The 14,537-nt window shown below is 42.2% G+C and overlaps 1 protein-coding gene across 1 annotated transcript in view; it reads right to left on the bottom strand.

Annotated features, from left to right (window-relative positions):
- LMNTD1 (lamin tail domain containing 1) overlaps positions 1-13,800 on the bottom strand; it is a gene marked incomplete at both ends in the record, with an annotated part of 150,204 nt that extends 136,404 nt beyond the window's left edge. The window contains one exon of the mRNA XM_081331941.1: positions 13,786-13,800. Coding sequence (XP_081188067.1) covers positions 13,786-13,800 — 15 coding nt within the window. The remainder of the gene's footprint in view (positions 1-13,785) is intronic.
- Positions 13,801-14,537: the final 737 nt, after the last annotated feature.

Here is a 14,537-nt window from a genome sequence, read left to right as displayed (position 1 = left end):
TTTTATTGCTGAATAACACCTGACTGTGAAAACCACATCTCCAGGAAGATACCTTGTCCAACAGCTTATCAGTTGCTCTGATCATGGGCCACGCTAGTCAAGGATGGATTTCCCAGTTAATGACTCAATCAAGTGAAGGTCTTAGAAGTCAAAATATGATCCAGGTTATGGTCTCTTGGTTGCTGTTAGTTGAACGTTCATCTCTCGGAGCGTTTCTAATTTTCAAGGACATTCCTAGGAAACAGATTGTAATGCCTCACGGGTCCATCTAACAGCAAAACTAAAGAAATTGTAGCCAAGAAGATGAAGCCACAAGTTGCTGTTTTCAAGAAACCGCGGTGGACCCTGGCAGATCAGGCACAGTAAGACAAGAAAGCTGAAACCTAGTGGAAACCTCTCTGCTTAGAGTCACAATGGTCTTCTGTTCCAAAGACCAAGTCTCTGGGCTCTTCAGCTTTGGCAGGAAGCAAAAGAGAAGTTCTCCAAGATCAACAGAGGCACTTTATAATAGAGAGGGATCCCAACCCACAGTAGGAGTTCCGATCTTTATAGTCCTTTTATAGCCCCAGATCAAGGCTGTCTTTGCTCTCCTGCTCTGGGATCACAGGAGAGATAATGTTCTGCTCTCCAGCGACAGCTTCTATCTACAAATTAGATCCTCCAGTCTCTCACTCCAATCCTCTTTAAATCCCCTTAATGAGATGTATGCTCAGGGCTTTTTTTGTCATAGAATGCTCAGAACGGAGTTCCGGCACCTTTTTTGGATGGAACCTTGTAGGATAAACAAGGCAGGTTGTATGACATGTGTGAGTTCCGGCACCTTTTCCTTTTACAAAAAAAGCACTGTGTATGCTTGCATGTTTCTTTCTTTCTCTCTGCTTCTTCTCCTGCCAGTTTGAAGTGGGTTGACTTTTCCTGCAGATTCTCCAACCTCCCGTTTAAGGCTTCTTTCACTGTTTTATCCCAATTCTCTCTTTCCCCCACCCTCTCTCTCCTTCCCTCCTCTCTCTCTCTCTCCCTTCCTCAATAGCTTTTTGCCTCTAGCCAGTCTTAAGCAAAGCCTCTTCAGGATTGTTGCAGGCAGAGAAAAGGAATCAAAAAAGCAGATACCATTCAAACCTACTAGCCTACAAGGGACTCAAATTCTACGAGAATCTCTTTATGAGCCGGTACCCTGTGTGCCTATCCTAATTGGGTACTTCAGTTTAATGTGCATGTCGCTCTTAATTTCATACTTTCTACTGGGTTTCTAATTTTCCCAGATAAGTAGTTAATTTGTTGTAATTTTGGCTATTCCCCAAGGAAGTGGCTAGTATAATTTGATTCTGCGTGCTCTCTTCCTGTCATTAAAAGGGCTTTTAATTGGATGAGATTGTTCTATCTATGGTAACTGGGCATTAATCAGGACACACATTAGCTCATTGTTTTAAGATCCTTTTGTGTGTGTTTCAACTTTGAGTCATAGCCCTAAGTACATGTATTAATTTGATATAGACTTTCCCAGTATAAATTTGATGGTTATATTAGAGTACAGGAGGTAACAATATCTTGGCTGTGGGCATCAGCTACTAGTCATAATGATGAAAAAAACGAAAGCGATTGGGCACAAATATATAAAATATGAGATGTGCTGTAATGCCCCTCCGACACACATTTGGTCTCTTATTCTCTCACCCTTGGTCATTTATGACCTTAGAAGATCTCAGAAAAACTAAGTAGGATCAGACTAGTTAATATTTGGTTGAGAGACTGTTGAAAAGCTCCTGAGCTGGAGGTAGATTGGGAAGTCAAAAAGCAGTTCCTGAAGAAGACAATGGTCAACCTCTTCTATACTGTTGCTAAGAATGGACATGTCCACTGCGAAGACACCAGACATCAAGTGTGAATCAAGGGAGCCTTCAAGTTTTATGACAGCATCTCTAAACAGGATGAGATTGCTTCTTGGAAGGAAAATCCTCTGGGTAAGGCAGAAGACTTCTGCAATCTTGGTAGTATGAAGAACCCACTTCTCTACCTCTTCATGTTTCCTGCTTCAGCCTACAGGTGATCCTCACTTAAGGACCACTTGTTCAGCAGCCATCTGAAGTTAGAATGATGCTGAATGTGAAGGACTTATGACCGGTTATGACCGGTTCTCAAAGTTCTGGCTGTCACAGCCACCCTGTGGCAAAATTTAGGTGCCTGGAGACTGGCCTGCAATTACAGTATTACTGTCACACCATGCAGTAGTCAGTAAATGTGACTTCACTGCCAGCTTCTCGCAACCAAAGTCAATGGGGAAGCTAGCAGAAGGTTGCAAATGGCAACTAGAAGTCCCCAAATTGTCATATTAAGTCTGCACGGTCATGCAATGTCATGCTTTATCACTTAGTCCCTTGATGATGGAGCTGTTGGTCCTAACTGCCATTGTTAATCAAGCACCATCTAGACGAATTTCCTTTTTTTCAGCCTACTGTTCAAAGTCTTTGTTGATGTTGTTGCTTTATTGCCCGATACATCGTTCCACATCTAAATTGTGCTACACAATATTTCTTTGAATAATTTCAAAACTGGTCACATTTATCTTTCCCAAAGGCTGGGCCTCAGGAGAACTCTTCTGGACAGGTGGCTGATTAGCAAGTGAAGAAGTGTATTACAAGATGAACGAGATACCAAGGAAATAGCCATAAACAGCTAGCAGATTGGTCCCGATTTATTTTTCTTCCCAGGAGAGCTAATACTGCATTAAAGACATCCATAACTTATTTTCTAAAACCATCTTTCTTCCTCAATTTCTCCATCCAGAAAGTTAACATTTGTGTCAGAGGCCCTCAGGCAGTTTTCCACCCAAACGACCATTAAAATTTCAGACTTAGGGTTGACTCTTGAAGGCTTGCAAACTATACAGGAGCTTGTTGCAGTTGTGATCTTGGAGACGATTACTCTTTCTGTCTAAAACTTCGTTTCCAATAAATGTACAACTTTTCACACTGCTGGCCGAGGTTTTGTTTTCTGGAGTTAACAGTTCCCCCATCAACCCGTCATTCCTCCCTGGCAAATATTTAAATAATGCTATGAGTTCATGGGGACGCGGTGGCTCAGTGGGTTAGGACGCTGAGCTCGTCGATCAGAAGGTCGGCAGTTTGGCGGGTCGAATCCCGAGTGCCGCGTAACAGAGTGAGCGCCTGTTACTCCTCCCAGCTTCTGCCAACCTAGCAGTTTGAAAGCATGTAAAAATGCAAGTAGAAAAATAGGGACCACTACGGTGGGAAGGTAACAGCGTTCCGTGCGCCTTTGGCGTCTAGTCATGCCGGCCACATGACCACCGAGACGTTCTCAGACAAGCGCTGGCTCTTTGGCTTTGAAACGGAGATGAGCACCGGCCCCTAGAGTCGGAAACGACTAGCACACATGTGCGGGGGAACCTTTACCTTTACCTTTATGAGTTCAATGGTTAGGGCAGTCTGGAGTAAGGCTGAATTCTTCTGAAGTCTGACTTAGCCGTATATAACCAGCACATGCAGACTTGCCTCCAGAGGTTGTGGGTGCTCCAACATTGGAGGTTTTTAAGAAGAGATTGGACAACCATTTGTCTGAAATGGAATAGGGTCTCCTGCTCAAGCAGGGGACTGGACTAGAAGACCTCCAAGGCCCCTTCCAGCTTTGTTATTCTGTAATTCTGTTATTCTGACCTTTTCCCAAGGTATCTGCCTAACCTTGCAAGTGATAATACCTGGAAGGTCACAGATGGTTCTGTCCACAATCTGTTTACTATGTCACTGCTAGCTTTACAAGCTGAACTGTTGTTGTCGTTAGTTGCGAAGTCGTGTCCGACCCATCGCGACCCTATGGACAATGTTCCTCCAGGCCTTCCTGTCCTCTACCATCTTCTGGAGTCCATTTAAGCTCACGCCTACTGCTTCAGGGACTCCATCCAGCCACCTCATTCTCTGTCGTCCCCTTCTTCTACAGTATTGCCCTCAACCTTTCCCAGCATTAGGCTCTTCTCCAGTGAGTCCTTCCTTCTCATTATGTGGCCAAAGTATTTGAGTTTCAACTTCAGGATCTGGCCTTTTAAAGAACAGTCAGGGTTGATCTCCTCTAGGACTGACCGGTTTGATCGCCTTGCAGTCCAAGGGACTCGCAGGAGTCTTCTCCAGCACCGTAGTTCAAAGACTTCAAAGGCACCATAGTTCAAAGCACAAGCTGGACTATTAAGCCTTAAACCAACCACAGTGGCAGACTTCTCACAATAAGCTAAGACCCAGAATGGTTTCATCCTGGAATTTGTTAAATTTTGGCCTAAGATAGTCTACAAACTCAAAGAGAACACTTGGTAGATGGTTGTTCGTGACAGTCTAATTATTCTTCTGAGTCCACAATTTTTGTTCTTCTTGTCTGGATCAGGTAAGCATTAAAAAATTTTAAAGACTTTTTCCCCTTTTGATGTTTGGTTGTCATTATTCTATCACTGTCAAATTTTTAACCCCCATTTAACTTTTAATGATTTATTTATCGGTTATATTACACCGTAAAACCCCTCTCTGAAGGTGATGGGTGATTTAGAAATATGAAATAAAAATAAAATAAAATAAAAATAGGTGTGTTAAGATGTCCCTAGGCTCGTCTTCCTTTTTACTGAAAAATAAAAGTTCCTTCTTCTAGGATGCTCATTGTGCCAACTTTCAGTGCATGGCAGCTGAAAGAAGTTATATATATATATTTTAAATAAATGAAACCCACAGTTTCACAAAGTCCCTACCTCTGCTCTACAGTCTACAGGTTGTGTGAAGCCACGTTATTCAATCAGTTGTAATTAAATGGACCACGGCTTAGTGTGATATGTGAAGTCTCTCACTTACTGGTAGGAAAAGTCCTATTTGGAAGATTACTTGGTCAGCACTTATTTTATTTCCTACTTATTCTTTCTTCTTGTTATTGACTTAAATATTAATAATTGACTGGTGTAAAATGCCATGAGTAGACAAGCAAAATTTAATTAAATAAATAAATAAAATAAATAAATAAGTCTCTTGTTGTTTAATGCATAAGAAATTATGCCTTCTCCTTCTCCTTCTCCTTCTCCTCCCCTCTTCCCTTCTTCTTCTTCTTCTTCTTCTTCTTCTTCTTCTTCTTCTTCTTCTTCTTCTTCTTCTTCTTCTTCTTCTTCTTCTTCTTCTTCTCTCCTCCTCCTCCTCCTCCTCCTCCTCCTCCTCCTCCTCCTCCTCCTCCTCTTCTTCTTCTTCTTCTTCTTCTTCTTCTTCTTCTTCTTCTTCTTCTTCTTCTTCTTCTCCTCCTCCTCCTCCTCCTCCTCTTCCTCCTTCTCCTTCTCCTCCTCTTCCCTTCTTCTTCTTCTTCTTCTTCTTCTTCTTCTTCTTCTTCTTCTTCTTCTCCTCCTCCTCCTCTTCCTCCTCCTCCTCCTCTTCTTCTTCTTCTCCTTCTCCTCCCCTCTTCCTTTCTTCTCCTCCCCTCTTCCTTTCTTCTTCTTCTTCTTCTTCTTCTTCTTCTTCTTCTTCTTCTTCTTCTTCTTCTTCTTCTTCTTCTTCTTCTTCTTCTTCTCCTCCTCCTCCTCCTCCTCCTCTTCTTCTTCTCCTTCTCCTCCCCTCTTCCTTTCTTCTTCTTCTTCTTCTTCTTCTTCTTCTTCTTCTTCTTCTTCTTCTTCTTCTTCTTCTTCTTCTTCTTCTTCTTCTCCTCCTCTTCCTCCTCTTCTCCTCCTCTTCCTCCTCTTCCTCCTCCTCCTCCTCCTCCTCCTCCTCCTCCTCCTCCTCTTCTCCTTCTCCTCCCCTCTTCCTTTCTTCTTCTTCTCCTTCTCCTCCCCTCTTCCTTTCTTCTTCTTCTTCTCCTCCTCCTCCTCCTCCTCCTCCTTCTCCTTCTCTCCTCCTCCTCCCACTCCTCCTCTTTGTATTTCTCTTCAATTTTGCTTTCTTTCTTTCTTTTTTCTTTTCGCTTAATAAATACCATCATTAAAGCTCTTTAAGCCCAGGGAAAGTGATGTGAGAGAATGGAATTCAGAAGCTCGGGTAAGAGCACATAGGAATGCTAAATGGGTCTCTAAGGTGCATTTCCTTCTGTTTTACTGCAATGGATCCACAGTAAAATAGGTTTGCCATATTTTACTGGACCAACACTTCTGACAAAGAGAGGCAGTTTAAATCTTTGTTGATTGCATCCCTAATTCTTTATTCCCTCATTTTATATTCAATTTCAAGTCTTAAGCATTACAATTATATTCAGCTTTGCTTGAGAGCTTTTGGCTGTAAGATAAACGATTCGGGCTAGGCCCATGTGTCTCTTACCTTCAAAGTGTCTTTCGCTGCCTATATTTCAACGCGGCACGACAAAATTTGTTCTAGAGGGAAGGCAGCACCTACGGTAGGAGAGGAGGTCAAAAAAGGCAAGATGACAACATCACAAAAGAATCCCCTTTGGTAAGTGCGTAATTAAAGGTGGGGCTTCAATTGTGATGCTGTGGCTGTCGGGGGGGGGGGTGTTCCCCCCCACTTTTTTCTTCCTTTGGGGATATTGCAATACACAGAAAAGATGGGGAAGCCATAACAATTGGCATTTCATCAACTTTGGGTCCACCTTTTTTTTAACCATTTTCTGGATAAGGAAAAATGAAATCCAAAGCTTACACCGCCTTTATAGAAAAGTCAAAACCGAGAAACAACCTTTGGGAAATACAGGTTATGGTTTGGTCCATGATACTGGACCAAAAATTAGACAAGCAAGTTCCTTTTCTGAGACCTTGAATCAGGTGGGGATTTATTTATTTATTTATTTATTTATTTATTTATTTATTTATTTATTTATTTATTTATTTATTTATTTATTTATTTTTGACAAAAATAAGGAAATGGTTTGCTGACTGATTTTTTCAGGATACGTTTTGATTTTTTTCCAATCTAGCCCTTATTTTGAGTTTCTCTACAGGCCTCACATCCCATCTGTTAAGTAGACCGGACTCTGTTTAGATGCCAAATCCAGACAAGGCTTGCCAGCTGCTGTCACAGAAGAAGGAACCTCTTAAATATATGCCTGGAATGTAATCATTGGATTTTAATTAGGCCTAGGTGAAGTCAAAATCAATGTTTGTCTTAGCCCCAGGATGTTTTTCGCAGGGTGCCCCTAGGCATGCATGCAAAGACCAAATACAGCCCATAAGATGGGAAATCGCGTTCCTTGAAAGGAAAACTGGATCTACCAGCCTGAATGTCCTGATTTTCTTTTAAAAAGGAACAGTTTTTGATCCTAAACCAGAATTCTTGGGAAATAATGGAAGATTGGAAGACTTTTCCAGGTGCTTACACCAACACACATACACCAACATCCAGTTTTGGTCACCACGATGTAAAAAAGATGTCGAGACTCTACAAAGGGTACAGAGAAGAGCAACAAAGATGATTAGGGGGCTGGAGGCTAAAACATATAGGGAACGGTTGCTGGAATTGGGTATGTGTAGTTTAACGAAGAGAAGGGTGAGGGGTGACATGGTAGCAGTGTTCCAATATCTCAGGGGCTGCCCCATAGAAGAGGGAGCCAAGCTATTCTACAAGGCACCTGAAAGCAGGACAAGAAGCAACGGATGGAAACTAGTCAAGGAGAGAAGCAACCTAGAACTAAGGAGAAACTTCCTGACAGTTAGAACAATTAACCAGTGGAACAACCTGCCTCCAGAGGTGGTGAATGCTCCAACACTGGAAGTGTTTAAGAAGAGACTGGACAGCCATTTGCCTGAAATGGTATAAGGTTTCCTGCCTGAGCAGGGGGTTGGACTAGATGACCTCCAAGGTCCCTTCCAACAACTTCTTCTTCTTCTTTTTCTTCTTCTTCTTCTTCTTCTTCTTCTTCTTCTTCTTCTTCTTCTTCTTCTTCTTCTTCTTCTTCTTCTTATTATTATTATTATTATTATTATTATTATTATTATTATTATTATTATTATTATTATTATTATTATTATTATTATTAACACGAAGAAGAGGAGGTCAACCTATTCTGCAAATCATCTGAAGGCGGGACAAGAAGTAACAGATGGAAACTAATCAAGGAAAGAACCAATCTAGAAATAAGGAGAAATTTCCTGACAGAACAATTAATCAGTGGAACAGCTTGCCTCCAGAAGTTTTGGATGCTCCATTGCTGGAGATTTTAAAGAGACCGGATAGATATTTGTCCAGAATGATATAAGCTTTCCTGCTTGAGCAGGGGGTTGGACTAGAAGACCTCCAAGGTCCCTTCCAACTCTTGTTATTCTGTTATTGAGAACGAGATCCTTAAAAGAGAACTTTCTGCCTTCAGAAATGCTTCAAGACAATTTTCAAATTGTACAAGAGTTATCCTTTCCCCATTCTTGTTTCGAGGTGTACAGGTGTACATCCTATTTTATAAAAGAAAGTCATTTTTTTTTTTAAAAAAAAATCCTTCTTTTCAAAAGGTTGTCTACACCAATGTCCCTCAGGTTCAACAACAAGACCTATGGATTTCAACCTCAACACACAGGATGTGTGGACTTTGACTCCCAGAATTCCAGCCATGCTTCTTCAGGCTGCCGAAACTGAAAAAAAAAACACAGTTCTGGAACAAAGCTGCTGCAAAGATCTCAAAGCAAAAGAATAATAATAATCGTACAGTTTTTCACCAAGATTTAGTAGCATCCCTAAAATGCTGCCCTTTCCTTACTAGGGCAATATTTATTGTGTTCCTGTTTAGCGACTGTAAATTTGTAGTTGCATATAAACAAATTGCATTTCTTTGCAGCAAACAACTCAGAACTCATTACAGCCATTGATCAGAAAACCAATATCGTGAAGAAAACCCATGAAAATTTAATAAAACATCCAACAGTTTTCACAAGGAAGCAGAGCTAGCGTTGCGGATGGTCCTTCTGAGATGGGATTCGACTTACAGCGAAGTTCTGTTTCGTAAGTAGCAAATTTATCCCAGGGAGTAGCTGACCTACAATTTCTGTCAGCTCTGAAGTAGTTTTCCATTGCATTTACATGTATTAATTAGGATGCAGAAATACTATAGAATCTGTCTGCTTTTATTTACTTTTGGGTGAATTTGCTTTACAGGTAGGCCACAACTTACAATCATTTGCTGAGTGACCAAGTTATAGCCCCAGTGAAAAAAGCGACTTACAATTGCTCCTAATATACCTTAACCCAGGGGTCTTCAAACTTGAGAATTTTAAGACTTGTGGACTTCAACTCCCAGGCTGGCTGAGGAATTCTGGGAGTTGAAGTCCACAAGTCTTAAAGTTCTGACTTTAACCACTGCAGTAATTCAAGAAAGGTTGTAAAATCGGGCAAAATTCATTTGTCTTGCTTAGCAACGAAAATTTTGGGCTCAGTTGTAGTTGTAAGTCAAGGACTGCCTGTATATAGTTTGGGAAATGTTATAAGCTGTAAGAAAACAAGGAGACTTCCCCACCCCACCCCTTCTCTCTTCCTTTCCGCAATAAAACACCTTAGGACATCTATTGTTAGAGCTTTGTAGAAGGGCAGAAAAATAACGCAGTTCTTAGGAGAACCATTTGCTTTCTCATGCGTCTGCTCTGAGTTTAATTTTTCATACCCCTGACTTGAAAAAGGACCACAGGGAGGAGCATGTATGAGCCAGCAGTTTTAAATCTGTTGCAGATGTGCTCCGAGTGTGGTTTGGGGACCAGAATGCGAAAGGAGTTGGTCTTTCATTTGTTTCCTGTAGAAAACCTTTCCAAATATGACGTTACTTCTAGGGAGAAGTTACACAGGGTGTAGCTCTACACTGCAGTTTGCAGGAATAAATATTGTGATTGCTTTTTTTTTTTCATTTACCAAAGTTGCATATTACAGCCAAAGTGCTTGGCAAATGAGTCCTCCTCGTTTCAGTATGGATGGAGAACAGCTTTCTTCTAACTTAATTCTGTCCAGATGAGGTGGATGCAACTCTCACCATGATCCAAGTAAGCCCCAAAGAAAGATGAAACCTCCAATTGCACCTCCCCCCATCTCGCAAGACATCAACATGAAATTCTTCTTCTTCTTCTTCTTCTTCTTCTTCTTCTTCTTCTTCTTCTTCTTCTTCTTCTTCTTCTTCTTCTTCTTCTTCTTCTTCTTCTTCTTCTTCTTCTTCTTCTTCTTCTTCTTCTGCTTCTGCTGCTGCTGCTGCTGCTGCTGCTGCTTCTTCTTCTCCTTCTCCTCCTCCTCCCCCTCCTCCTCCTCCTTTTCCTCTTCTTCCTCTTCCTCTTCCTCTTCTTCTTCTCCTTCTCCTCCTCCTCCTCCTTTTCCTCTTCTTCCTCTTCCTCTTCTGGCACAAACATACCCTAGTAAAGTCTGCCATTCTCACAACTGTGTGATTTGTCTTCATCCTCATCTCAGGCCATTTTAATGCTTCCATTTTAACTCTAGTACTTGTATCCAGACATTGAGTCATGGCAACTGGACTTCCTCCTTCTCCTCCTCCTCCTCCTCCTCCTCCTCCTCCTCCTCCTCCTCCTCCTCCTCCTCCTCCCTTTCTTCTTTTCATAGAGCAAATTGGATGTCACCAGCACGTTCTGAGTCCATTGGTAAAATTAGGATGGCAGAGATTTTCCCAGCCCACCTTCAATATCTCTCCGGGGAAAATACATGGGAAAATCCCATTGAGGTGAAGACCCACTTAATGTTAGGGTTAGGTTGCATTGGACTGAGAGAGAAAAATGGAGGTTGCCAATGGTTTCCTAGGGCATTGGTATGGTTAGGAAGGTGGAGACTTTTCAGGCCCTCTTTATCTATGTTTCTGGGTAAAATCCATTGGAAAATTCAAATGGAGGGCAAATCCACTTAGGGTTAGAGTAGATCTCCATGAACCCAGAGAGCAAAATGGATGTGAAAATGGAAGGAAGGAAGGAAGGAAGGAAGGAAGGAAGGAAGGAAGGAAGGAAGGAAGGAAGGAAGGAAGGAAGAGGTCCATTGTAACAGCCTCTAAAGGAGGACAAGATCTGAGCAAGCCTGATCTTGGATAATAAACTCATCTCCTATAGGTAGTCCTTGACTTACCACAGTTCATTTAGCAACCATTCAAAGTTACAACATCACTGGGAAAAGCAACTTACGATCATTTTTCACATTTATGACTATTGCAGCATCCTGATGGTCACCTGATCAAAATTCAGACGCTTGGCAACTGACTCATATTTATGGCGGTTGCAGAGTCCCGGGGTCACGTGATCCCCTTTTGTGACCTTCTGACAAGCAAGATCTCCGGTCCTTTCACTGCAGCCTCAAAACACTTCTTTTCCATCAGGCTGACCTGGACTGACAGGGATTTTAATTATGTTTTTAATTTTTAACTTATTTTAATTTTAATTTTAATTTATTCTACAGGGGCCCTTAATTTAATTTTCTTTTAACTTCTGTATTATTGTATTTTATTGTTGTTAGCCGCCCTGAGTCCTTCGAGAGATAGGGCGGCATATAAGTCCCAATAATAAATAAATAAATAAAATCAATGGGGGAAGCCAGTTTCACTTAACAACCATGTGGATAACATAACAACTGCAGTGATCCATTTAACAACTTCGGCAAGCAAGTACCGGTATGTAAAACGGGGCGAAACTCCCTTCATCCATGTCTTGCTTAGCAACAGAAAGGTTGGGCGTAATTGTGGTCATAAATCGAGGACTCCCTGTACAAGACAGGTATTATAGAGAAGGTTCTTCCCTTAGCCTCGGTCTCTGATATTTTGGGATCAGGAGACTTAACCGTTTTTTCCTGAGTAGCTGACAGGCGACTTCTTGTTGAAGGAGGCTGTTATGTATTGGGCTTGTAGTATTACAGCACATGCGTTGCTGGAGAGCTAACAGCTCTCCAGCAACCCAGACAGGCCGTCTCCGGTCCTGCAATTGGTCAGCCCCAGGTGGCAAGCACCTATTGGCTGCCACCTTAGGGCTAGGCTATATATTGTGGCTGGGTGCGGCCCAAGCTCAAGTACAGTTCCAGCAAGAATAAAATAATGAGTTTCTCTGTACTCAGACTTGTGTCATCATTCCTGCTCACCAGAGCCCACGACTTAACAGAGGTGATCCTGCAGATGCCTCAATATCAAGCCATTTAAAACTTTATACATTAGAGTCAAGACTTGAAATAGCTTTTTCCTGCCCATCCAGTCCTAGCCAAGGATCCCCTGGGCACAGACCTACACACTCACATAAGGTTCAGCCCTTTCAAGAGACCAGCAGAGAATGTTGTCATCAACTCCACTTTGCTTGGGTGCCACTTCAGTCAATCAGAATAAAGCTGGAAGGGACCTTGGAGGTCTTCTAGTCCAACCCCCTGCTCAAGCAGGAGATGGTCTACCATTTCAGACAAGTGGCGGTCCAGTCTCTCCTTAAAAGCCCTCAGTGGTGAAGCACCCGCAACAAATATTCCACTGGTTAATGGCCCTCACTGTTAGGAAGTTTCTCCTTAATCCCAGGTTGCTTCCCTCCTTGACTGGTTTCCATCCATTCTTTCTCATCTTGCCTTCAGGTGCTTTGGAGAATAGTTTGACCCCCTCTTTTTTGTGGCAGCCCCTCAAATACTGGAAGACTGCTATTATGTCACCCTTGGTCCTTCTTTTCACTAGACTTCCCATTAGTCCAGGTTTTATTCTCTTTCTGCTGAAAGCTTTTTACATCTCTTCCTCCACTGAGACTGGAACTCACTGACTTGATTGACAGAACACGTTCAGCTATTATGTGATTATTATTTTTTTGCGTGTTTGTCAGTTACGTCGTTGTTTATTCAGGAAACCATGGCTTAAAGTGCTGAATTTGCATCTCCCCGTAAACAAAAAGTGGCTTGAGTTCTTTGGAAGGGCATGTTTGTGTTTATGCTTCGCTTGAGGTCCGTTGTTTCTTGTCCTGGCTTCTGGTGCTTTGGAGAATAGGTTACCCCCTCCTCTTTGTGGCAGCCCCTCAAATACTGGAATACTGCTATCATGTCCCCCGCCCATCCTTCTTTTCTCTAGACTGGCCATACCCAATTCCTGCAATCGTTCTTGCTATGTTTTAGCCTCCAGCTCCCTAATCATCTTAGTTGCTCTTCTCTGCACTTTTTCCGAAGTCTCAACATCTCTTTTGTAATGTGGTGACCAAAACCCGATGCAGGATTCCAGGTGTGACCTCACTAAGGCTTTATAAAGCGGTCCTAATACTTCACGTGATTTTTGATTCTATGCCTCTGTTTCATCCTATTTCTTCCTGTCTTGGCCCTAAAACATCCCAATGTAGTTGGATGATGGGCATTCGGTTGTACCTTCTCAGCGTTTGGCCTCTAGGAAATAAACTAGTCAAGGCTAGTATAAGGATTCCCACCTGTGCACTTCCTCCTTGACACTGGTTGTGTTTGATCACTCTGATGTTCTCATGGTTGACCACCTCTCCTCCCTACTCTTTGTTTCCACAAAACATAATCCCCTACCCTGGAATAGATACCATGTTAAGCTCCAGATGGTAGAGCAGATAGCACGACCTTCCATTCTTTTACTCAGACTACAGCGAGATAAGGCGCTTGGGCTATCTAAATGCAATTTCCTAAAAAAAAAGAAGATATTTGTCTTTTTTTTAAAAAAAAAAAAAAAGATAAGCCTCCGGTTAAAGCTATAAACCCAGTCACCTGGACTTCAGCTAAGAAATGTTATTAATCCTGCTGCTGCCACTTGTAATCTCATTTTTCCGCTACATAGTTCAAGGCAGTGTGTAGAGTTTTAACTTGCCTGGCTCCATCTTATCCTCCTGACAATCTCACTGGGAGGGTTAAGAAGATGCCACAACAATCAATGTAACTCAGCCAAGTACTTTACCTTAACTTCTACCATATCTCTAATTAAATCTCTCCTTAGCTTCTCTCTCTCTCTCTCTCTCTCTCTCTCTCTCTCTTCTCTATTTTCTCTCTCTTTATCCTATCTCTCTTTATACTCTATCTTCTCTCTTTATCCTCTCTCTCTGTCTATCCTCTCTCTTTATCCCCCTCTGTCCTCTCTATCCTCTTTTTATCCTCTCTCTCTCTTTCACTTTCTTCTCTCTCTCTCTCTCTCCTTCTCTCTCCTCTCTGTCTCTCTCTCAAGACCTGGTTCACATTCAATTTCACAACTAGGAGATCAAAAGTGTATGTTTCTCCTATGGGTGATCCATGGGAGCGGCCTTGTCTTTCTCAATCTTAGATCTTCTGCGAATATTTTAGCTGTTCCTGGGAGCCAACGGCCACACCGCTGGGACCACTTTGGCCTTGACTTTCCACATCCTCTCTAATTCCTCCTTCATTTCCTGGTCCTCCTCTAGCTTCGTATACACCTGCCTCCTGAAGTTGCTGTCACTTGGCACGGCTATTATCTATCACCACTGCTGGTCCTTGTCTACTAGCACAGTGTCTGGTTGATTGGCTAGCACCTTTCTGTCTGTCTGGAATGGATGAAGAGCAGTGGAAGTCTTCAATTACAGATAATACCAATAATTATCTTGGTATGCTGACCATTTTCCATTGGATGGCCATGCTCCTCTGCAGCGAAAACAAGTGTCTTATGGTCTCCTTGTAATTGCCAAAGTCATTTTTGCC

This window comes from Vipera berus (assembly GCF_964194415.1).
Source record: "Vipera berus genome assembly, chromosome: 6".
NCBI classification, from domain to species: Eukaryota; Metazoa; Chordata; class Lepidosauria; order Squamata; family Viperidae; genus Vipera; species Vipera berus.
This window is presented reverse-complemented; position numbering and strand designations above follow the sequence as displayed.